The sequence below is a fragment of the Anthonomus grandis genome, chromosome 8 (assembly GCF_022605725.1).
Source record: "Anthonomus grandis grandis chromosome 8, icAntGran1.3, whole genome shotgun sequence".
Lineage (NCBI taxonomy): Eukaryota > Metazoa > Arthropoda > Insecta > Coleoptera > Curculionidae > Anthonomus > Anthonomus grandis.
The window spans coordinates 23,704,386-23,728,741 of NC_065553.1; the positions used below are offsets into that span (position 1 = coordinate 23,704,386).

The 24,356-nt window shown below is 33.3% G+C and overlaps 2 protein-coding genes across 4 annotated transcripts in view; both read left to right on the forward strand.

Moving 5' to 3' along the window:
* The first annotated feature begins 344 nt into the window (after positions 1 to 344).
* The window catches only part of LOC126739172 (coiled-coil domain-containing protein 102A), a 50,416-nt gene continuing 26,404 nt past the window's right edge, over positions 345 to 24,356 (forward strand). Inside the window, exons 1-7 of one of the 3 annotated variants that reach the window (XM_050444735.1) lie at positions 345 to 668; positions 753 to 879; positions 933 to 1,069; positions 8,709 to 8,921; positions 17,515 to 17,685; positions 18,093 to 18,248; positions 21,045 to 21,270. In XM_050444735.1, coding sequence (XP_050300692.1) covers positions 769 to 879; positions 933 to 1,069; positions 8,709 to 8,921; positions 17,515 to 17,685; positions 18,093 to 18,248; positions 21,045 to 21,270 — 1,014 coding nt within the window. In that variant the 5' untranslated portion in view covers positions 345 to 668; positions 753 to 768. The remainder of the gene's footprint in view (positions 669 to 752; positions 880 to 932; positions 1,070 to 8,708; positions 8,922 to 17,514; positions 17,686 to 18,092; positions 18,249 to 21,044; positions 21,271 to 24,356) is intronic. The other 2 variants (XM_050444736.1, XM_050444734.1) reach the window with 2 other exon arrangements.
* LOC126739175 (nucleoside diphosphate kinase homolog 5-like) lies at positions 7,102 to 8,436 on the forward strand. The gene has a single exon (XM_050444741.1). The coding sequence runs from the start codon at positions 7,177 to 7,179 to the stop codon at positions 8,137 to 8,139; it is 963 nt and encodes a 320-aa protein (XP_050300698.1). The 5' UTR covers positions 7,102 to 7,176; the 3' UTR covers positions 8,140 to 8,436.

Genomic DNA, 24,356 nt, shown 5'->3' on the forward strand with positions numbered 1-24,356 from the left:
TTTACAAATACAAACTTCAAATACTTGACAGTGACAATGACAGTTCATATGACAAGTTCGCTCAAAGCTCAACGACATCTCTTGGTGTATGATTCTAACGAATATAGATTGAAGGTGACTAAAATTAGGTGTACTTAAAATTTATATAAGAAACGTCTTTTATATAATTTATTTTATATCTTATATATAATTTATAATAACAAATTTTAGTGGTAAAACCTATGCTTTTTTTCTGTGTTATTTGTGGTTTTAAATCGCAGCGTGGCAACGTCGCAATCGGTGATATCACCATTTAAGCGGGTTGCATAACCGAGGCCTTCATTTTCTTGATTGACAGTGACAACCAGCTGTCAGTATTGTGTTTATTTTCATTTTTCCCTATATTTTAATTTGGGAACTGAAATATTTCTAGTTTTCTCACTACTAGTCATTCTACATAAATAAATATATTAAATGCTTCTCTTCATTGTTTTTATTATGACTAAGGTGTCTTTATGATAGGCGTAACGTAAATAAAGAATATCCTGAATAAATTAAGTGAAACATAGGTGGGTAATTTTGTCAAATCCTTGCTTTTTTTGCAGTTTTCCAGGTCAATAAATATTCCCAATGTAGAGCAAACTTTTGCTCTTTTATTGATCTCTAAACAGTTACTGTGCATGTAAAAGGTAACACATATTACAATACATATGTGTTTGATATAAACATTTTTTTCATGACCTGCCTATCTTTTATCAAAATTTTATATTCAGTTTTTGAAAACCCAAAATGGCCCAAAGTTCGACCAGTGGAACCTCATCAAGAAAACACACCAGGGATCATGATTCTGCTTCAGTATCATCTCGAATAGGAGATGTATCTGAGTGGGAAGCCAATGAGGTATATGAATTCATTGCTTAATTGATTTATGTTACTGGTTTACTGGCTTTTAGGCCCTTCGTCAAAGGGAACTGGAAGAGGCCAAAGGCAGGGCTGCACAAATGGAAAAAACCATGAGATGGTGGTCTGATTGTACTGCTAACTGGAGAGAAAAATGGTCTAAGGTTAGGAATGAACGGAATAAAGCTAGGTATGCCATAAGCTAGTTGGGCATAAAAGATATGTTTTAAGTAATAATTTTTTAACATAAGCATGGTACAGTGAAATATTAATATTAAAAAAAAAATCCTAAAAGTATTATTATACCAGACTATGGTTGACCATGGTTTTCAGAGGTACAAAATGAGAAGTGCAGTATCATTTTTTTATATTGCAACATACAGGTTCTAATTATCCACAGACATAACTTAGTACCCTTGAAGTATTTTCTTTTTTTTTTAAATGTTTTTTTGAAAGAGGCAATTGCTGATAGAAAAACTTGGGGTTCTAGTCGACTTTAGGTAGGTATCTCCGATTTTTAACATTTTTCAATATGAGATAAGTAAGTAAGCCAATCTTCTTTAGACTATTTTAAGCAAAAAAAATTGAAGGATGAATAACATTTCCTTTAATAAAATAATGTACCTATGTACAATATAAACTCATTTTCGAAAATTTACTGCTAGTGCTTCATGGCTTAGTGGTAATGAGACTGAACTATGAGCAGGGAAGCCTGTGTTCAGATTTCAACTATGCCTGTTTAATTTTTTTAACTTTTTTGCAATTAAGAATTTTGTAGTTTTGGAAAAATTATTTAATTGTAATGAAATTATGCACAAAAAATGATCAAAAAGAGGAAAATGTTTATATAACAAAAAAAAAATTGTTTTTACCTTTTCTTGTAACTAATTTCCTCTAAAAAACGTATCAAAAACACCCATAATGTATTATTTATTGTTTTGGTACTTTTTAGATTTCGGTCCAAATTAAAAATAATACAAAATATGGAATATTTTAGTTAAAATTAAGTCTAAAGAAAATTTATTTTTTGTATAAATAACAGAAATAAAATTGCCTTCCATCTTTCTTCGTTATTTTTTTTATTGACCTTCGACATAGCGCTGCGAGAAGAGAGCATTGCCATACATGTTCTTTGATTAAAGAATTTCTTATTTTAATATATTTATTTATTTATTTAATATATATTTATTTATTATTATACAGGATCAACCCCATTACAAAAAAGAATAATACAACATAATAATTCATTTAACCTAACCACAATAAAAAACTATTAAATTCTAACAGAATTAACAACCATATTAACCATTTAATTGTCATTAACACTGATTTGGCTCTGATAACTTAACTAAACTAACTTTATTAGATTGTGTACAAATAGTTAAACCCCTTCACTATTATAATGTGAAAACACTGCTATGATTTTGGCAGATAGATTTAGATGTATTCTGTGTTTTCTCTTTTTATATAGGATATGATTTTTAGACATGCTTGTTTCTTATTAACTTGAGCTTAAGTGTAATAATTATGTTTATTATAGAAAATATACACAATTTGGCAACTGCGAGTTTGTATGTCAAAAGTTTAACAATGTAATTAATTATCAATAGCAATGAGTTTCAATGATCAAAGAGACTAGAGTATATAGACCTTTTTTTTGGCATATTTATTTTATTTATTTATTTACAGTAAAAAACCAATTATAGAGTAGATAACGAAGCAAGTAAATAATTTACAGTATTTCTATTATACTATTTGCCTTAAATAAGTAATTGATGAATTAAAAATATATTCACTTTCCAAATTGTAGAGGTGACAATAATTTGGATATTGCAGGAGAATTTAAGGTAATAGCTGGTTTGAGCACGCTCTACAGTAAATAGCAATGGAAATCTTGTCTGGTACACAGGTATATTAAGAGCTATCATACCCAACAAACTGGTATCGTTTATTTCGCTTCTAATATATTTGGATAAAACTGTCAGACATGCCAACTTTCTTCGCCTTTCCAGGCTCATTAAATTAAATTTATTCATTATCTCCAATTTGGGAGTATGCAGTTCATACATACCTGTATCGTAGTTAATAAATTAAATCAAATCAAATCATTTATTTCCATCGACATCATAACAATGTATAGGAATTGTCAATAAAAAACTACAATAAAAATAGTATAAAACTACAAAGATATGAAAGGAAACAAATCTAACTTAATTTAGTTAATAAATCTACAGTTAAAGAACTCTGTCAACGAATAAAAAGGACAGTCAGCTAACATGGTCCTAAGAGCCCTCTTAAAAGTTGGAAAAGTCTTAGCTCTTTTTATTCTACATGGAAGATGATTAAAAATTTTGAGAGATGTAATTTCCGGACCATCCTGTACCTCCGACAACCGGGTAAAAGGGATGTATAATTTATCTGCATTTCGAGTTTCATAAAAATTCAAATCTCCAGATCTCATGTAGTTTGAAAGATTTTTATGTACTTGACATGCGCACTCCAAGATATAGATATTAATTATAGTTAGGGTTTTTTCTTTTTTAAAAGTACCACGGCAAGTTTCTCTGAAGGAAAGTCTAAACATCGTACGTATAATGCGCTTTTGATTTATTAGCACTCTCCCAATACTGGAGGAATTACCCCAAGCTAATAAGGCATAGGATAGAGTGGAATGCACTGAGGCATAATAAAAGCTTTTAAGTGTATATCCACATAGTCTCGAAGTTGCAAGATGGCATAATTGATGCAGGATAATCTATTGCACACAGATTCCACCTGAGGATCCCACAATAGATGTTTATCAATTACAATTCCCAAGAACTTGGTGTAGTGTTGTTCGATGAGGCTACTTGATGACTGCTCTCTAAGGAGTAAGCTCCGGTCCTGAATAGCTCGAATCGGAGTGAAAACAATGAAATTGGTTTTCAAACTATTCAAACAAAGATCATTTTTCTGGCACCACCCCGCAATATCAGCTATACGCTTGGTGGCTTTTGAGTGGATAGACTGATAGTCAGTACCCGAGACAACTGCTGATGTATCGTCGGCAAAAAGTGTTATATAGCTGTCATTAACCAGGAGAGGCAAGTCATTAATAAAAAGTAAAAATAAAATGGGCCCAAGAGCACTAACCTGTGGAACCCCAGTGGCGACAGTTGCCCAATCAGATATGGTCACCTGACCACTAACTCTCAATCTAACAGCCTGGGTTCTACCTGTCAAATATGATTCAAGCCATTTATAAGCCGGACCTCATACCATAATGAAAGATCTTATTTAATAGTAAAGCATGATTAACCCATTCAGGACGGTTGACGTACGGGTGCGTTTTTCAAAGCAGACATTGATGGCCTGATGCCGTACATGTACTACCTTGTATGCAATAGCTTGGGACGACTGCCGTACACATTTTAGGGTTTTTAATTTTTTTCTGGACTGGTGCCGTACATGTACTGCTGCATTATACATCACACTTGGCCGAATGCCGTAGATGTACGTCAGTTATATGCTATTTGAAAGACTGCTGCCGTACCGGTACGACAGTTAGAAAACTAATTAGTAGCAGGACGACTGACGTACAGGTACGGCATTTTTTTATTTTTAGGGGCAAGTAAAGGCATTTGTAATTTACATTTTTTTAATTCTGGAACTCGTAAACAAGTATCAAAAAACAAAAGTTAATTTCTTATATAGAAAATGCAAAGAACAAACTAAAAACACAAACGAACGAAAATACAAATAACAAATATAGTTTTCTAAAACTTTTTAAGAGTGTGATACTGTTCAAAACAAGGGTGCACACAAAGTGCAATATTGCATTCTTTACACATAAAGCGGGTATCTGAGCGTTTTTTCTTTCGAAGCTGTGTGGTGGTGGCACAAACATGGCATCTTCTTTGTGTTCTCGATCCTTGAGCTGCAGTTGGTGGAACGGGGCTTGGAAAATGCCTTTCAATTACTCGAGCTGGATTATCAACACTACCAGGTGCGCCTCGTTTCTTCGTAGAAATAGGATATTTTTCGAATATTTGAGCCACAACTTGCAATCGAAAGTCTGAAAACGATGGTTTATTTCCTGTTTTGACTTGAAATAAAATATACGCATTATACAAGCATAAGTCCATTAAATGGAAAAACAGTTTCTTATACCACTTCACTCTTATCCACTTATCTCACTTTCAGTGGATGCACTCTCAACTTCTCCTTTTTTTATGGGCTTACGAAACTCTGGTATCCCCTTTCTGGTGGCTTTCACAGTTCCAGTTCTTCCGATTTCTTGCTACTACTACTACTTGTTACTAAGTACTCAAATAATTCTGGACTGGTGTACCAGTTATCTACATACAAAATATGTTTTTTATTATAGTATTCTTTCATTAGGGTATCAACAATCTGTCCAGATTTTCCCAAACTTTCCATTTTCTGATCGATTATAGTTGTTGAACCAGTGTATATAATAAACCCCAAAATGTAACCACTCTTCACGTCCATCCACCATAAAGCGCATGTGCCGTTATAGTACGGCACCCGTCCCTACCCGTTGGTTTCCTGATGCCGTCCTAGACAGAGGCGCGCGATAAATCGGCCCGTTCCGAATGGGTTAATGGTATCAAATGCTTTAGTAAGATCAAAAAGGATACCAACAGATTTTAATTTCAATTCAAAATTATTCAATATATTTGTATAAAGAGATATTATAGCATCTGATGTACAGACTGAATCCAAACTGATGACATGACAATATAGCAAAAGAATCTAAAAATGCAATAAGTCTTCTTTTAAAAGATTTTTCAAAGATCTTTGAGAATACAGAGAGGAGAGCAATAGGCCTATAGTTACTCACTTCTGCTGTCTCCCCCTTTTTATGAAGAGATTTATGATAAATTTAGAAGATAGGTAAGTGGAAAGATAATATGCTCAGCATATGCTAGCAATAAGTAACAAGGTACCTGGTCTACATCGGATGACTTTTTCCTGGAGGAAGATTTTATAATCTCAAGTGTTTCTCCTTCAGTGAGAGGGAATAGAAAAAGAGATTGGGATAAACTGTTGAAAGGCACATTCATTCCCATGGGTGCCTGAAAATTATCTGTGATCTTTCGCACTGAACAAAACAAAACACTGTACAAAAAAATTATTAAATGAATTAGCAATATTGAGGTTGCCAGTAACTTTCTTTCCATTATCAGTAACCATATTAGGAACACACTTTGTTCCACGATTTGAAAAGTTCGTGATTGAGTTAATAATTTCCCATGAGGCTCGAGTTATATTGTTAGAAGTAAGCAACTTTGTTGAATTATGGGCTTTTTTAGCATTTACGATATTTTCTCTATGTACCTTCAATCTCCTTCTATAGGATGTCAGTAGCTCATGGTCATAAACGGGCTTTAGTTGAGTATGAATTAGCCTCAATTGGTTGCCCTCATTAATTATCAATGGTGTTATCCACTGATGAGACTTTCTGTGATATGGTTTCGATTTGTTTACATAAGGAAAGCTTATATTAAATAAACTGGAAAACGTGTCAAAGAAGTAAGAAAATTTACTTTTAAAATCCAGAGTCTCAATAACTGACAGCCAATGTTCTTTGGACAACAAGTTGTTAAAATAGCATATGTTTTCATCAGAGAGGGTCTAGAACTCATAGAAAATTTGCTTAAATCGTAACTGATTGGGTTTCCCAAGTCAAAACTCAGTATCTGAGCACAATGATCAAAAAACGCAACTTCAAAGGTTTCAGTTGAAAACAGTGCAGCGTTAGTGAGTATATTATCAATCAAGGTATGGATGATCCCTGAGTTTTAGAACGTTCAGAAAAAACTACTTTAAGACCATATGAGCTAAATGCGTCCACAATATGTACTGCTTCTTTACATCTGGAAATAAAATCATAGTTAAAATCACCACAAAAACACATTAAAATATTAGGTTTATATAACAGTTTTAATAATTTCTTAAAGTATTCACTAAAAGTTTTAAAATCAGAGCTAGGAGGACGATATATACAAAAAACTAAAAATCTTAACACTATTTATAGCCTGGAGAAGAGCAGCAGCACATTCAAAGTTACCAGACAGTGAAAAGTCTTTATTCTCTACATGTTTATAAGTACTGAAATCAGATTTGACAAATATAAATAAACATAAATAAACTGCCTAAAAAAGAACTTTGTATAAACTGCATTCTCATAAATTTTGAACCAACTAATATACCAACAAGTCAATGTTAAACAAAATTGTCATAAGGCACTGTCATAACTTTTTTTTTTGTATTATATTAAACTTATAATAAAACATGCAAAAAGACAGCCCAAAACTAAGGATCTCTGCTCGGATATCCTCCAAAGACGACATCGCTTACCTCACAGAGAGTTCGATAAACACCAGCGCGCGAAACACTAACAGAAGTACCGACGGTGGTGCCTCTAGTGCCTTAACCGATCGCATGGACACGATCCACTACCTTTCGCCGGCCAGTACCATAGATGCCGCCCGTACAGAACACGAGGGAGATTTGGACTATCAACAGTTTTACATTAGTCCACTATACCATCAGGCCGGAGGACATCTGGATCACGTGGACGACGACGGTTTGCAAAGTCCAATTAGCGGTACCACCACCAGTTCCATATCGTGCGATGAAAACACTCTGCAACGCACAGTGGCTATTATTAAACCCGAAGCGATGTACTACAAGGATGTAACTTTAAGAGCCATCAGAGCGGCGGGATTAAAGATTGTCCATACGAGACACGTGCATCTTACCCCAGAACAGGTGTCGGAAATCTATGAAAAATATTATGGGACTCCACAGTTTCCTAATTTAGTGTTAACTGGGAGTGTTGGACCTATGTTAGTGCTTGCCTTACAGTCGGTTAATGCGATAGAAAAATGGAAATCTTTGATAGGTCCTATGGGCACTTTAAGGGAGGAATGGTTTTTTCCTTACAGTGTAAAGACACGTTTCGGGTTGTTAAGCGATATGCCTAACAGTTTACATGCCTCGGAGACCACTCACGATGCTAAAAAGGAAAATCGGTTTTTCTATCCCAGGGATATACAAGAGCCTTTGCCAGCCGATCCGGAGAAAGTGAGAGATTATATTAAGACCTACGTGCATTCGACGTTGCTTTGCGGTTTAGCCGATGTGGTGAAGAAGAAACCCGTGGATCCAATAATTCATCTTGCCGAGTGGCTTTTGTTAAATAATCCTTACCAACCCAATTATCCTGGACGTATTGCTGCGCTGCCCACTTAGTGATACTATTTTATGTGTTATTGATATTATACATGTCATTCAAGGAACTTTATTTCATTTTATTGGTTAACGAAAGATAGGAAAAAAGACACTTAGGTAGTAGAGAGTCAAAGCTGATTTGTATTCATAAAGATTTATGAACTCTCTGGAACCACTCTACTGAAATAAAAATCCAAAAATGCTATTGATGTACATGATTATATAAAAAAGTGAACTCCATCCTGTTACTTAAAGTAAAACCAGAGAAACTATTATACTTTAGCAGTATTTTTATTTAATATATGTTTTTTATCGTAATTTGTATATTACAATTTATCTTTGTTGCTATTGGATAGCCTCTAACTAGATGTGCATCATGTATTAGGTGGCCATTGGCTGATAAAATTATTTATAACTGAGAAGTTTCTGTACACATGTCAATTTATTTGAAGAAAAAGGCTCTTTCTTTGTCTAAAATCTTTTCAATAATGTTCCAATTATTTCTTGAGAAATGTGTGAAAATGTTCTACTGATTTATACTATTATAATTATACGACAAAAGTGATTTATAATTTCAATATTCCTTTCAGAGAAGAATGTAAACAATTAAGAACCAAACTCGAAGTGTCTGTCAAAGAGGCGTCAACCTATAAACGAAGCAAAGAAGACCTGGAATCTCAAAACGAGCAACTTAAAAAGGAAATTGAAAAAATCCATTTGCTGCTCCTCAAACACGCCGGGCAATTTGACAGCCAGATCTTCGAAGCCTTGGGGGAGGATCCTTTGAAAGATTTCGCCTTTAGGTAATTCATTTTAAAATTCAAATTTATAATAGCCCCAGGTTTCTTCGACGACGTTCGTTCGTGTATATGGAATCCTTCATACTGTGCTGCTGAGTAGAGGTAGGACAAAGACAGCTAAGGTTCAGTAATTAAAACAAGTCAAACAAACGTTACATTTAACACAGGAAAAGCGCTATATTTTTCTTGTGATAGTGGTTAAGATTGAGGAAGACACCAAGGGTTTCGAGTTAACTTTTAGGCAGGAAGTCCTGAAGATAGACGATGAGAAAATTGTTTTACATCGTGACAGGAATATCGTGTTACGAGTCCTACTTCTAGAAGAACTATGATCCAGAACGAAGTGAGGTCGTGGACAGCCTCGTTGATGAAATAGTCTATGAATCATATCCACTCTTCTATGCAGTTCACTAAGAAGATGGAGTTCTCTTCCATCTTTCCGGAAAATCTGTGCTTTCATGGATGGCCGATTACTAACCCAACAGGAACAAATGAAGAAATCTATCTCAGTCTCTTTGGGGGCTAGAGACTACTTTGACCAATTACCGATAAATGGTTCTATTCATGCGTTCCACCACACCGTCTGATTACAGGTGTAAATTAGCAATCCTAGTTGTCCTGATTTTAAGCGTCTTATTGGTGTTCTTGAACAAGTTGAATTCAAAATTTCGTCCGTGGTACGAATATAGCTTCAATGGTATTCCAAATCGGCAGATTCATTTATTTACTAAAGCGTCGGTGACTGTAGAGTGACTGCATTGGTGGGGTTGAGTGACACTTTAGTCATTCAGTATAACTCGATTACTCAAAAAAAGGCGACAAGTTTAAAGACACTTAAAAAGTCTTTAAACTTTTTTGTGTCCTAGTACTACTAAAGCTTTTTATTTGTTCAGCTTTTTATTGCGAACTGGCTATAAGTTAAGGCGAGTAGCTTAGATGATCGTGATAGGACAATAGCAGTCGACAGTAGATGATGCTTTTCATCATTTGTTTAAGGACATAGGAGGAAGCGAGGAATACAGTGATATCGAAGTTTTTTTCATGGCTACAAAAAGTTCAAGGTAACTTCTCTAAAATGCCTACTTTCATATGTGGATTTCTGCACTAATTCTTCGTAGCCACTTACTGTACTCCTATCCCTTTAAAAGACTTTTAAAGAGCACACGATAAATTGTTTACTGTATCCTATAAAAGATTAAGATTAAATAATCTTGCGTCATTTTTGCAAAATTTTTTACTTAAAATTATCAGTGCAAATCTACCATCAGAGGGAGTCAGATTAATATCATTGGTTGGTAAAAAAAAAATCTGGGTAAGGGTAATCTAGACATGAAATTGATTCATTTAATGTGTCCAAATCCGCTCATTAACATATAGCACAAAAATTCAACTCGGTCAACCATAGGTGATATTCCTATCTTGTCTAATGTCTAATTAACATTAATAAGGTTAGTAATGGTGTTTAAAGGACTTTAAGTGGTTTACAAAAATCCTTAGGTTAACAATCGACAGCAACTACTCCGGTCATCAATAAACGTAAAAAGAGAATCATGCATGGTCTTTTTGGAGGTTCTTTTATTAAACAACATTTTGAGTGTTATAAGAAGTAATGGTAATTTTAGTTTATCTGAAGGTATCCCTGGCGTATCATGGTAATTGTTGCGTTGTGAAATTATCTCATCTACACGTAGGTGCTACTAGAGAAGTTAATATCTGGTTGGACTTTGGTAGAGCGTAGTGATGGGCAAATCGACACTTTTGTGTGTGTCGAGTCATTCGACACCATGCATCTTAATGTATCGACACAATGACACAGTGGGAACCTTTGTACGCTTCTGTTCCGAAAAATTTGATGATTTGCCTCTTGGTTTACCTATACATACTCAAATAAAAATCACAATAATAAATGATATTAAGCTGCACCGTTTACGGTATGTTTTTTGTTCTTTGTGATGTCTTTGTATAGAATTTAAAATATATTATTCCGTAGATTTTAATTAAATTCCAAAATATTCAAACACCAAAACATCATTTAATAATGCAAAATATTATATAAATAAAAATAGGCAACTTGAATAAACCAAATTTAAAAAACGACAAAATAAACAAATATTTCTAAAAGTTTTTGTTTATTTTCTTTCCATCATGAAAGAGGGTTGCTATTTCTGGGTAACAGTGGCATTTGAAAATACTTGTCAACTTCAATGATACTGGCTGCTTTAGTATTTTCACTCTTCTCGACTAGTTTGTCTGTTAACTGTTAAATCAAAGTCAGACCAGATGCTGCTTGACTTTTGTGTCTGCGTCTGCGTGGATGTTGATGCCACAGATTCATTTTGTAATTTTTCTTCGTTTGAAAAACTCTACAATAATTGTCTTTACTTTTTGTAAAGTTGTACTAATTTGGCTTAAACTTGCTTGCACCACCAAGTTGAGGGAATGAACAAAACATGGAAAATGCCACCACTTTCCTAACTGTACAGCTTTTACCATATTGGCCGCATTGTCTGTAACGCATGCTATCAGTTTATTTTCCACATTCCACTCTGACAATGTTGATTTCAATTGCTGAATGATATTTTCGGATGTATGCTATCCCAAAAACTTAAAAGTTGATAGAAGTCGAGATTTTATGATACAGTTACCATCTATGAAATGACCAGATATTGCGTAAAAACTTTCATTATTTAGGTAAGTCCAACCATCAGTAGTAATGGCTATATATTCAGCTTTCTCAATTTCTATCTTAACTTGCGTGAGGAACTTTTCATAGGCAGCAAACCATTTAAGAGAATTTTTCTGCTGGGTAGTTGATAATTGAGATTTAACAGGCTAACAAATTCTTGAAAGTTTTTACTGTCTACGACATTGAAAGCTTGATAATAATCACATACAATAAACTTTAACAATAATTGCTGATCGATATTTTGTTGCTTTGAGATGCCAAGAGGTTTTCTACAAAATGTAGTAATATTCATCTGATCCTGTCTTTTTTTTGATAACTTGCGATGGAGCAGCATCATCACAAGAAGTTGTTTCATTATTATCATTTGGCGAAAATTTACATTTATTATTATGTTCTTCCTTATTTTCCTCTTGAAAACCATGTTTATGACTCTCTGCCAGGTTTATTGTAGGATGTTTTAGTTTGAGATGACGTGTTAAACTAGACGTTGAGGAGTGTTTATTAATTTTTAAAACAGATGAGCACAAATTGCATTTAGCTTTACTTCCATCTTTAATATCTTGTGTAAAATAGTCCCAAACAATCCTTTTTTTTGTCGACGTTATTTAGCGTTGAAACTGATAAAAACAAAGTCGTAATTTTATAACTAATAAAGCCCAGATTTAAAATCATATTTAATAATCTTAATGTTGAGAAAAATACTTGCACTTAATTAAATTAGTACATACATTGATTTTTAAAGGAAATTTTATGTAATTAATTAAGAGGTAATTTTTTTAATAAGAAAGAATTTTTAAAAATAAGGGTGTTATCCCAAAATGTTGAAGAATTCCTCAATATTTTTTAAATTGATAAGAAATATTGATATACAATCATTATAATTGGCAATATCTAGATAAAAACATAATTTGTTAAATTTAAGTTTTGATCTAAATATTATTATATTTTTTATAAAAAATACGACTTACACTTTACACTATACTCGCACTAGGTTTAACCAACAGTAGGCGACACACAACACAATAGAAAGAATCACTCTCAAAATTACCTTGACAAACCCTCCAAACATTTAAAAGCGATAACCGCCGATGCCGACAGAAAATAATAAAACAAAACATAACCTCTAATTTAAACGCACGTATCGGCTAGCAGAACGCTCTAAAACTAGGTTGAGACATACGTCTGAATCAAGCTTTATTGGCCAATTCAGTTTGGCTATGGGAATCCCAAACGCTAGACCAATGGACAAATGTTGTATTTATAAAGAGTTATATTTTCCTTCTGTGCTTGATCCTAGACTTAATGTCTAAAATGTATTATTAACACTAACGGTTTTTTGTATCAAGTTTTGTTTGTATCATTTAAAGTTTTGTGTCATAAGTGTTGTTTGACATTTAACATCACTGTGTCGGAGTGTGTCACTGTGTCGAAATTATCCATAAGACGTGTTCGTCGACACACTGCGTCGAAACACCGACCCAGAAGCCATCACTAGAAAAGCGGGAAAACTTTTAAAAAACATAAAAATGCAGTGATGCATTTTTAAAAATTGTATATAATTCATCGCTATTTGTGAGGCATACCTTAACTCAACCCAATTGCTGAAGCAGTCTTCTTCCCTTCTTCTATTCAGTTTAGGACTGTCTGGATATCGGGATCTTCCTCTTGGTTTTTGTAAGACCCCCATTGTGCCAAGTATCATCGACAATGGTGGTTCTTAACAATAACAACTGGGCATCTTTCTTTTCCGCCTGCTGAAAATGCTTGCAGTCCTCCGGACAGAAAACCATTAGAAGATTCAATCACTTATAGTAAATAGTATAGTTAGTGTTTGAACTTTGTTCAGTAATGCTTTATTGGATCTTCAGCTCTATGAATTACATCTTTAGTATATAAGGTTACTTGTAAGTAGTTTTAATTTAGTTTTTGCAGTTGGCAGCTAGACAATTGGCAGTTGGTTTTCTACTTCTGGTTTGATTGTTCCATCATTTCTTTCTTACGTGTTGAATTTGTCAAAGAAATCATGAAACTAGGCCAAGTTACCCTCATTAGTCGAATTCAATGACAAAATACAAATTAAACCGTTAAATTAATTTACCTGTTGAATTTTATTTAGTGCAGTACTTACTATAACAGGTTAAAATAGTGAATTTTGCATCAAAATGTCTAAATAAATATGTTTTGAAAAATATTACAAAATATAAACTAAATTCGCTTAATGGTGCCGAATTCAATAGAAGAATGCTTAAATTTATTCTTGAGGTCTATTGCCGAAAGTGGTGGTTAACATATTTACAAAAGCTTAAAAATTAAATTTTTTACTTGTTTTGTCCCTTTCTTTTTACACTGCCTGAATCACTTAATTCAGATCATATTGCATTATTAGCTTCTTTCTTTAGTTACAAATTCTTTGATTTTTTTTGTGATTGGTACATGGTGAAATACTCAATGTTTAGTAAAGTTTTTGTAATATTTGAAATTTTGTAAAAGTTAATACACCTACCAAGTACAGAAAATAGTTTTATTTTCTGTACTTATTTGCTGTAATTTCTTGGTGACTAATAAACGTCTTAAAATAAACGTTTGTTTGTTTTCTAATAAACGTTTCATCTAAAGATAACAAACTTTTTATGTGGTGGAATCCAAGAAAGACGGTAATATTCAAATTATTGACTTTAAAGTACAAAATCTGAAAATCTAGTAGAAATTATCTCTCAAGGTTACAAGAATATTTTTCAGGAAACTACGTCCTTCGAATGTTCTACTTCTGGTGTCATCGTTTCATCACTTCTTTCTTACGTGTTGAATTTGTCAAAGAAGTTATTAAAATTGGCCAAATTTCTTTCATTGGTACCGAAATCAATGACAGAATGCTTAAATTTATTTTTTAGGTCTATTGCCTAAAGTGGAGGTTAGTATTGCATATCTGATAAAGGATAAACATTGAAATTTTTTACTTTTTTTAGCACTTTCTTTTACACTATCTGAATCACTCATATTCAGATCATATTTAACATTTTATTACTTTATATTAACTAGAACGTCATTCATATTACTAATTTTTGACTTGGCAGTCCAATATCTCAAGAGCTAGGGAGAATATTTTTATGAAATAATGGGTATTTGTCTGATTCTAGATCCCTTATGTCTAAAATACCTCAAGGTTCAGTGATACATGATGATACCACTATATTGTAAAGTCATAAATAGCGTTTGTGTTTAATGTGGCTAAAACCTTTATTATGGGGTTTAAGTGTAACGCCCAGAGCATAACATTTCGTGAAGGGTCCTCCTTGCAAAACAAAGAAGACTTACTGCAAGTTCCTTTGGTATTACCATTGATGGTCGCCTTCGATTTTAATTTATCCTAAAAATATTTTTTAGAAAACCACGTTTCCTAATGTTCTCCTTCTAGTTTGATCGTTCCATCAGTTCTTTTTAGGTGTTGAATTTGTCAAAGAAATCATAGAAATAGCCAATAAATTTATAAAAATTATATAATATTATTATTATTATTATTATTAATAATAATGTGTTAATTTTGTAAATTATATAAAACAATCCGATACATAAATATATATAATATTAATTTTGTCATTGATTTACAAAAAGGAGCCAACAACAGATGTACAATTGAAAAATATTATATACTACCACTATTGCCCGCAGAAAACTGAGCAAAACGTATAAAAAGAAATACATATATATTATAAACTTTGATCAAAGCATCACATAAGACGTAACCAAACACCATGCTACTAAAGCAGTAATTTTACCTTTTGTTAAAAGAGCCCTCCGATAAAGCTTTTAGATCTGCAGGAATATCATTATAAAACCGATAAAAGTTATAAGAGAAAGATCCCAAAAAAAAATGGTCTTGTGAGGTGGTGGGGTAATTAACCCTTTAAATCTTAAATTTAAGTTATGAACGTCTGTTCGGTATTTAATCGGCTCTAACAAGTAAGGACAATACTTATAATTTTTTTGAAATAAAACCAAAGAATGTAATTTGCGCCTCTTCGCCATATTTAACCAGTTACAGGCTTTTAGTTTATGAGAGACCGGCTCATACTTTCTAATTCCATAGATGTATCTTAAAGAAGATTTTTGTACCCGTTGAATCTTTTGTATTTCAGTGACATCTAGACAAGGTAAGTAAACCACATCACAAAAGTTAAAATGGCTCAAAACTAAAGTGTCAGTCAGCTTAATTTTTAAAGATTGCGATAGTGAATCCCTGTGAGGATAAAGTAACTTCAGCGCGGTATATGCTTTTTGTAGACAGGTTTTAATATAGTAGACAGGTCTCATTTGGGACCGATTTTGTTCTCAATCTTTTTAAACGACATTGGTCAATGTTTCTCTATCCGTAAATATGACCTAAGAATCTTTACAACAATTAAGAAGGTATCAGATTTTCGTGCCCTGCAATCTGATCTTGCAAATTTTGAAAGGTACTGTACCTTAAATAAATTATTTATTAATCCAGAAAAATGTCATTATATACTTTTTAGCAGAAAACCATCTCAGACACAAAACTTATGTGATGTCTATCTTGGGGGCACTATCTTGAAGTATGTAGAGTTTATTAAGGATTTAGTGTGACGTTGCATCCAGACTGCTCTTCGACGTTCATATAGAAAACATTGTTCAGAAAGCTCTAAAAAATCTCGGTTTTATATCTCGAATTACAAAGGGTTTTAGTAATCAAACATCATTAATATTATTATATAATGCATTCGTTAAACCTACTATAGACTATGCGACAGTAGCTTGGAATCCGATATATCACAAATATATTGACCAAATTGAAAGAGTTCAACGCAAGTTTGTAAATATAGTAAATTTCCGCTTTAATAGACAAAGACATTTTTTTACCTACTATGATAACTTAAAGTTTTATGGTATGAAGCCCTTGGAGAGTCGTAGAAACAATTTTGATTTAATATTGATTTATAAAATTATTAATAATTTAATAGACTGCCCTTTCTGTCTGGAAAATTTACATATCAACGCTAATCCTTATATTTTGCGTAATAGATCGACCTTTAGCATCTCAAGATATTCTTCAAACTATTTGTCTAACTCTCCATTGTTCAGATGCGCCCATAGTTTTAATATATTTGATATATTTTTCTCCAGTATGGCTTCATTTAAGCGATACTTAAGCGATATTGTCCTTTTTTTCCTATTGTCATTATTCATATGTATATATGCTTCTTTATTGTTTATAAGAGATACTATTAAATAAGTTAGTTGGGTTTATATTGCTTGGTATATTTGTTAGGTTTGGTGAAAATGTAATGTTTGGCAAAGCGCTTACTTGTATTTAAATTCATAAGATACTTTGTGCTTTCCTGTTATTGGATTGCTTAGTCTATCTGTAGGAGAGCCTTGTACTTAAATAAATAAATAAATATGGAATTTAAAACGCAACTCGACATCCAGATACAATCCTAAACTTTTTGAAACTTTCTCACAAGATAAAGATTCAGAAGGTCACCTATGCTTATGGTTATAAAAGATTCAACACTCTCCTCAGTTCTACCAAAAATCATAAGTTTTGACTTAGATGGGTTAATAAGAAGATTATGACGATTTGAATATAATAACCATGTATTTAATCCTCGTTTATGACTTTCTCCGCATTAATATATTCAGATGCAAGAAGAAAGAAAAATAAAGCTGTGTATCATCAGCATATTGGTGTAACTTGAAGAATTTTAGGCAACTAGTGAGGTTATTAGTATTGATATTAAAGAGTAAAGGGCCCAAAATTGAGCCTTGTGGAAAACCACAACTCACCCTGCCATATTCCGGTCTGCCATCTAATGCTTCAACAAATTATCTATTTAATTTTATCAATCTAATTTCATATCTATATTTATACCCTAAAACTTCTTATTGCAGCAATGGTTCCCCCACAAAAGACGTAACGGGGATCAATTCACCTTTACGCGACCTTTTGTCAGACTGCGAACGTCAAAACGGCGTCTCGTCCAGCCAGAGCAACCCGGAATGCGACAGTACCGGCCACTTAGACTTGGAGCTTAAGGACCGAGATACTGACATTAATTTAAGGTTTGGTTTTCACCCTGAGATATATCTTTACACTCTATAAAACACTTGTCAACCGTGTCATCCTTCACCCAGTCAACACGTGGTCGTTCTTTCCTTTCCTATCCTTTGGAACCCTTCCTAGACCCTTTCCTACTCCTTGCCGTTGGATATAACGTGCCTTTAAGAAGTAAATTTAGTGAAAGTATCAAGCCCACTTCCGCGTCATCCTGCACCCAGTCAACACGTGGTCGTTCTTTCCTTTCCTATCCTTTGGAACCCTTTCGGGGTTCGGGATTCGGGGAACAGGGTACATACCCGACAGTTTTCCCGAATCTTCAAATCGTGCTGGCAGATTGCCTCGTAGCAGAAGCTATTAAAACCACAAACCAAACCAAATCACCACTCTATAAAAATCCAGGTGTTTTTAGGTTAGAAAATGACTTGGAAAGCCTTAGAGGGGCCATACCGAAGCAACGGATCACAATAAAAGCACCTTTAGCGGTGGATGACGATATGATTCATAAAATGTCCATGCTTCAGTTAAAACTTGAAGAAGCCACCAAGACTATTGGAATAGAAAGAGAGTACGTATTATTGTGTTTTTTTTTCTAAATAACATATTCTTATTTTAGAACGTACACGGTTGAGATGGTCTGTGTTGTGTACGTTGTATTTGGGTTAATAAGAGGCTTAATTTTTGTAATCATACAGATAACATCATAAAGTCATCATTAAAATCTCTTGAATTTATAATAAGAGCTATATCAGACTTCACGAATATATCAAGTAGAATCGTCTTGCTTAATTCCCTAAAAAATCGCGATTGCTTTATGCGGCTCCACTCTGGTATCCAAACTATATTGTTTACATTGTTAAACTTGAATCTGTTCAACGTAAATTTCTGAAATATATCGCTTTTAAAAATTATTTAGTTTACCCCGAACAAGGATATGATCACCAATTGTTAGTCAGCAGATTGATTTCCCTTCATCAGGAAACCATTTGTGCTGATTTGCTTTTTCTTTTTAAATTATGTAATGGTCATATAAACCCAGTCTATGACAGCTTGTCAAAGATTTTGAAACAATACCATTATTTAATACTTTTAGCGTTAGTTTTTAGAGGTTCTGGATTTACAAAGCAAAAACGCTGCATCCGTTGATTTTTGATTTTAGAAAAATTATTTTTTGCTTAAATTTTTAACTCCACAACTTCAGTCCCTTAGCGGAGGCGATATTCACTCTTATTTTTTAAATGGGAAGGGGTGTGTTGTAATACATTTTTTGAAAGGGCATTAAATTTTCTTTAGAATAGGGCTTTGTTTTTTAAATTTGAGCTACGCATCGCCAAGCAATAGAATTCTTAACATTTTACTGGCTATTTTAGGTGTGTGCGTAAAAAATTGTTTTTAACTATTAAAAATCAGTGAAAAATCTGACTTTATTTTCAGTAAACAAGTTGATGTGAATTAGTTATTTCTGTTCTTTTCTTTCGATTAGATTAAAAATGGTTTTTTCTATTGCGGAGAGAGTGGAAATTATTGAATTAAACTTTATAAACAATCAATGTGCAAGACTAGCGGCAACTTTGTTTAATGACTTGAATTTAAATTTGAGACATGCAGATAAACGCGTACCTCATGGTTACATCCTAGAGTTAATAGCACAATTTTGGGGAAACTGGTTCGGTGGCAAATAAAAAACGAAATATTGAAAATCCAGTGAGCAATGAGGCCGTAGAAGTCGGTGTTCTCGGTGAAGTTAGTATGAACCCTACATTAAGTACCAGAAAACTTTTTCACGTAACGGGGGTTTCGCGGACTACTGTACAGAGAATTCTAAAACATAATAAATGCCACCCATATAAAATTCAACATGTTCAAGAATTAAATGAAGATGATAACGACCGCCGTTTAGAGTTTTGTGAAAAACTCAAAAATTAAACGTTTGGGTTGGTATTTTTGGTGATCACATAATTGGATTATCTTTCTTACCGGGAAATTTAAATGGAGATACGTACTTAGACCTTTTGGAGAATGCCGTTAACCCAGCATTGATTGAAATTGTGGAAAACGACCAACGCTACCAGAAAGAAAATGCAATATTTCAGCAAGACGGGGCTCTTCCTTATTATGCTATTCCTTACCAGTACGGCAGTTTCTGGATGAAATTTTTGCTGGTAGATGGATTGGGAGAAGAGGTGCTATCGAATGGCCCGCGAGATCACCCGATTTATCTCCTCTTGATTTCTTTTTGTGGGGACCTCTGAAATTAAAAATGTATGCCACCCAACCGTTAAGAATTTGAATCGTTAGAAGATTTACGGAAGCGCATCATTCATGAATGCCAACAAATAACACCCGATATTCTTTACAATGTCTGGGAACACTTTGAACAGTTACTGTACCGCCAATTCTTGATTGGTAAAGTTTTCCATTAGCATTAAATGTTTAAAAAATTGTAAGCTATAAAATTTTTAAACATGACATTGAGAATTGGCATTGATAAGCGTTAATTTTTAAACAATTGGAGGTAAACGGCGGACATTTTTAACATTTAATAAAATAATGCGTAAGGACTAATAAATAAAATTAAATTAGATTTTTTCTAGAACTCGCAGCTCAAATTTAAAAAACAAAGCGCTATTGTAGAGAAAATTGAATGCCCTTTCAAAAGATGTATCACAACACACCCTTTCCAATTTATAAAGTAAGGGTGAATGTCGCCTCTGCTAAGGGGTTGAAGTTGTAGGGTTAAAAAAAGATCGTTTTTCTAGAATCAAAAATCGAGGGGTGCGAGTGTTTTTTCTTTGTAAATCAATAACCTTTAAAAACTAGCGGTAAAAATATTAAATACTGGTATTTTTTCAAAATCTTTGACAAGCTGTTATACTGCGAAAACTCAAGTTAGCAATTTTAAATTTGGCAGTTGTAACTAGAATAAAAAGACCTTTAAAATAGGATCACTTGACCCCCACTCCTATTTAAGATTTGAGGGTGGTTGCAACCCCCGCCAAGAGGTTGACGTTAAGAGGTTGAAAGTATTAAAAAAAATTGTCCCCCTAAAATCAAAAATCGACGGGTTCGAGCATTTTTTAAATTTAAAAAAAAAAGCCTCAAACCTTGCTGGACTGTTTTCGATGGGCCACCCTGTATATGGTTATTATTATTTTTCATCACATATGCCTTGTTATTACTTATATATTCGTATGTTGTTTTAGTGATTAGGATTAGATTCCTGTTAGACAATAAATATATTTGAAATTAAATTCGAATAATAAATACACATTTACACTGCGTATACATATAGTACTCCCAATCTGTATAGCTATAATTCTGCTACATTTTTATTATATTGATTAAGCTGTTTGGCGGATTTTAGGGAAAAAGACTCGTTGCAAAGACTGCTTGACCGGATAAACAACGAATTACACGAGGAAAAGGAAAAGTGTGACGAGTTAAGGGACGCGAAACAAGACGCCATGAGGCAGCTGCTTAATTTGCAGGACGATCACGAGAAAGAGATTCAACTTATAAAAGCCGACTTGCTGGACGAGGCAAGCAATCGCGAGGGAACGGATAAAAAACTTAATGATCTTAGAGCGGAGGTAACCGAGTTTATTATATGAATAAGAGTAGTTAAAATAACTTTTTTACGCTAGAGAACACTATAGGATTGGACAAATTGCTTAAATTGTATGGTGAATTAGGATCTAGTAAACTCTACTTTTTAGTACAGACTGATTTATTTATGCAAGGCATGTACAGCAAATATATAGAATATAATAGAATAGATTTTTATTAGTGTCATATATATACAAAAAATGTTTACACACATCAATGAAATAATACACACATGAAAAATCAATAAATAGAGAGATAGATAGATAAAGGAATAAGTAGATACACAATTTAAGTAAGCAAAAGAGATAAAATTACACCATGTCTGAGAAATTATTGTTGAAGAACTCATCTGGTATATAAAAACATTTTTTAATTACATACTTTTTAATAACAGATTTAAATTCATGTATATTTAGCAATTTCATGGAAGGCGGCAGTAAGTTAAAATATTTTTGAGCATAGAAACTTATGGCGGTTTTAATTTTATCAATTCTGTGAAATTCGATGCATAAGTTGTGTCTTTTTGTAGTGAAATGCTCATGGAGATCTCTGTGAGTATCATATGAAGTTGGGTTATGTTTTACATAGCATAGGCAGTGAAATACGTAAAGACAGGGGACCGTTAAAATATTTAGGTTAATAAAAGATTGTCTGCAGTCTGCTCTATAATGAATTTTTACAATCGTTCTTATAGCCTTTCTTTGAAGACTAAAAACTCTTTTAATATTTGATGAGTGGCCCCAAGCTAGAAGAGCATAGACAAGCCTCATTTCAATGCATGCATAGTATGCAGTTGCAAGTACATTTTCAGAAACTACGTCAGCCAAAGCTCTCAGTGCATACATACGAGAAGCCATTTTTTCACACAGTTTATCAGTACGTGCATTCCACTGCAGTTTCGTGTCAACATGGACACCAAGAAATTTTACAGCTCTTGCACTCTCTAAAGTTGAGCCAGAACGTAAGGAATAAGTAAAGCACTTAGAACGATTAAGATTCAATTCATTAGCAGTGAACCATTCTGCAACCTTTGACTGTATCTCCCTCATGATTGCTGCCAAATCGCTCAGTGCTTTACTATACCGGGTGACACCGGATAAAAGAGAACACTTAATAACTATTTTACTCTTTAAGATAACCAAATTTGACATATTCAGTTGTTTTTCGTCACTTCCAGTTTAACGGGACGTGACACTAACTTTCTTACTTGAAATGGGACACTTGGTATATTACTACGTATTTCGATAGAAAATTATATTGTGTGAACACTGATGATACTGTATTTGCTACTTTGTAACGATTGATTTTTGCTTAAACTATATTATATCGTCGCTAATCTTACCAAGGGGCGAAAGCGAAATTTTTTTCGTTTTGGAGTTAGGCCCATTAAGTGATCAGATTTAAAGGTATCTATGATCTAGCAAACTGGCGAACGTCCATCTATAGCAGTTCCCGTAAGCATCAAAATTGTCTTATAGGCGTAAGCGACACTAAATACATTATAGGATCAGACTAAGAGGCGAACATGCACAAAATGGAGTTTCGCCTAATTGTCAGATCTCACAATAGTAATATTGGCTGCTATGTCTACATCTTTCTGTATGGCAGCCCATTTTTACTGTAGTTAATAGTAGTGTTTTGAAAAAAACGGTTGTGTTAAATTATTATCGTGAATTAGACGATCGTGGCCTTCGTGAAGTATACTTTTTTTCAGATGGTTGCGGCGGTCAGAACCGCAACACGATTGTTTTTACTATGCTGCTGCATACAATAGCAAATTCGAAAAACCTTAAAAAGATGCGTTAACATTTTTTTGAAACGAACCACGGTCAAAGCGAGGGTGATTCGACCCGTAGCTCAGTATCAACAGCTATGTCTTTGGCCGGCGACATCTTTAGACCTGCTCAGCTTCCACCTATTCTAAAACTGGCCAGACGAAATCTACCATACACTATTATTAGCATGAATGTAAATGATTTTTATAATTTTAAATCGCTTTCTGAAAAAATTCGTATAAAGTCGGTTAGAAAATTCGAAACAGGCGAGGATGTCGATTGAACGAAAGTAAAGGAGGTTATGGTAGACAAAGACAATATTTCACAACTTTTAGTAAAGAACAGTCACCTTGCTGAAAACTACTTTGTATTGCCCCTTAAAAGAAATACGCTTGAAATCATGACTCAGCCTATACCTCTTTCAAACAAAGACTTGATAAAACTCTCTGGAGATAAGTACAATGATCTTATTAGTTTATGCACAGGTCTTACGCCGGTTATAAAAGATCCAATATTTCAAAAATATTTTAAAGATCTTTCGCATGAATAACGAGCCAAATGTTTTTAATTTTAGTATGTTTCAATAATCTTTATTTATAAATAATAAAAGAAATTATTATTTTTTTGTGGTTATCCTCTAGTATCTACTGTTAAAATGTGTATGTTTACTTTTAAAATATTATTAAATTTTTGATGTATAGGAGTTGCTATTCTTTAGTTCGTTAGCTTTATTGAAACTAGTTGTTACTGTTAAGTTGTATTAACAATATTTTTCATAAATCTACCTTTCATAACGAATAAACAAATACCTGAAAGAGCGGTTACATGTTTTATTTAATTTGAATATTAGTATAATAGAACAGGCGAACATCCAATATAACATTCAAAAAATCTAACCAATGGGCGAACGTCCATTTGGGTCAATTTTAGCTGTAAATAACTTATAGGTATTCAAATTTTACACATATATTTAGTAAGCATGTATATTGACCTACGTAACACCATAGACAGTAAAATAATTAATAAACTATTTAAAAAGTAATCGTGTTCCAAATAGGACCTATTTTCTTTAAAACGCTTTTCTGTAAAATTAACAAATTGGCGCTCTCGTCCCTTGGTAGGATCAGCGACGATATATTAATCTAACTCTTTAAAAACAAAGTTTCTTAACTATTTAATCAAACAATTAAAAATTATCGAACTGTATATTACTATTTAATTCACAGCCATCCTGTATAAATAATATTCGTTTGAAAAGAATCCTAGTCTGGCATTCTTTGTACGTTTTTTTTTTT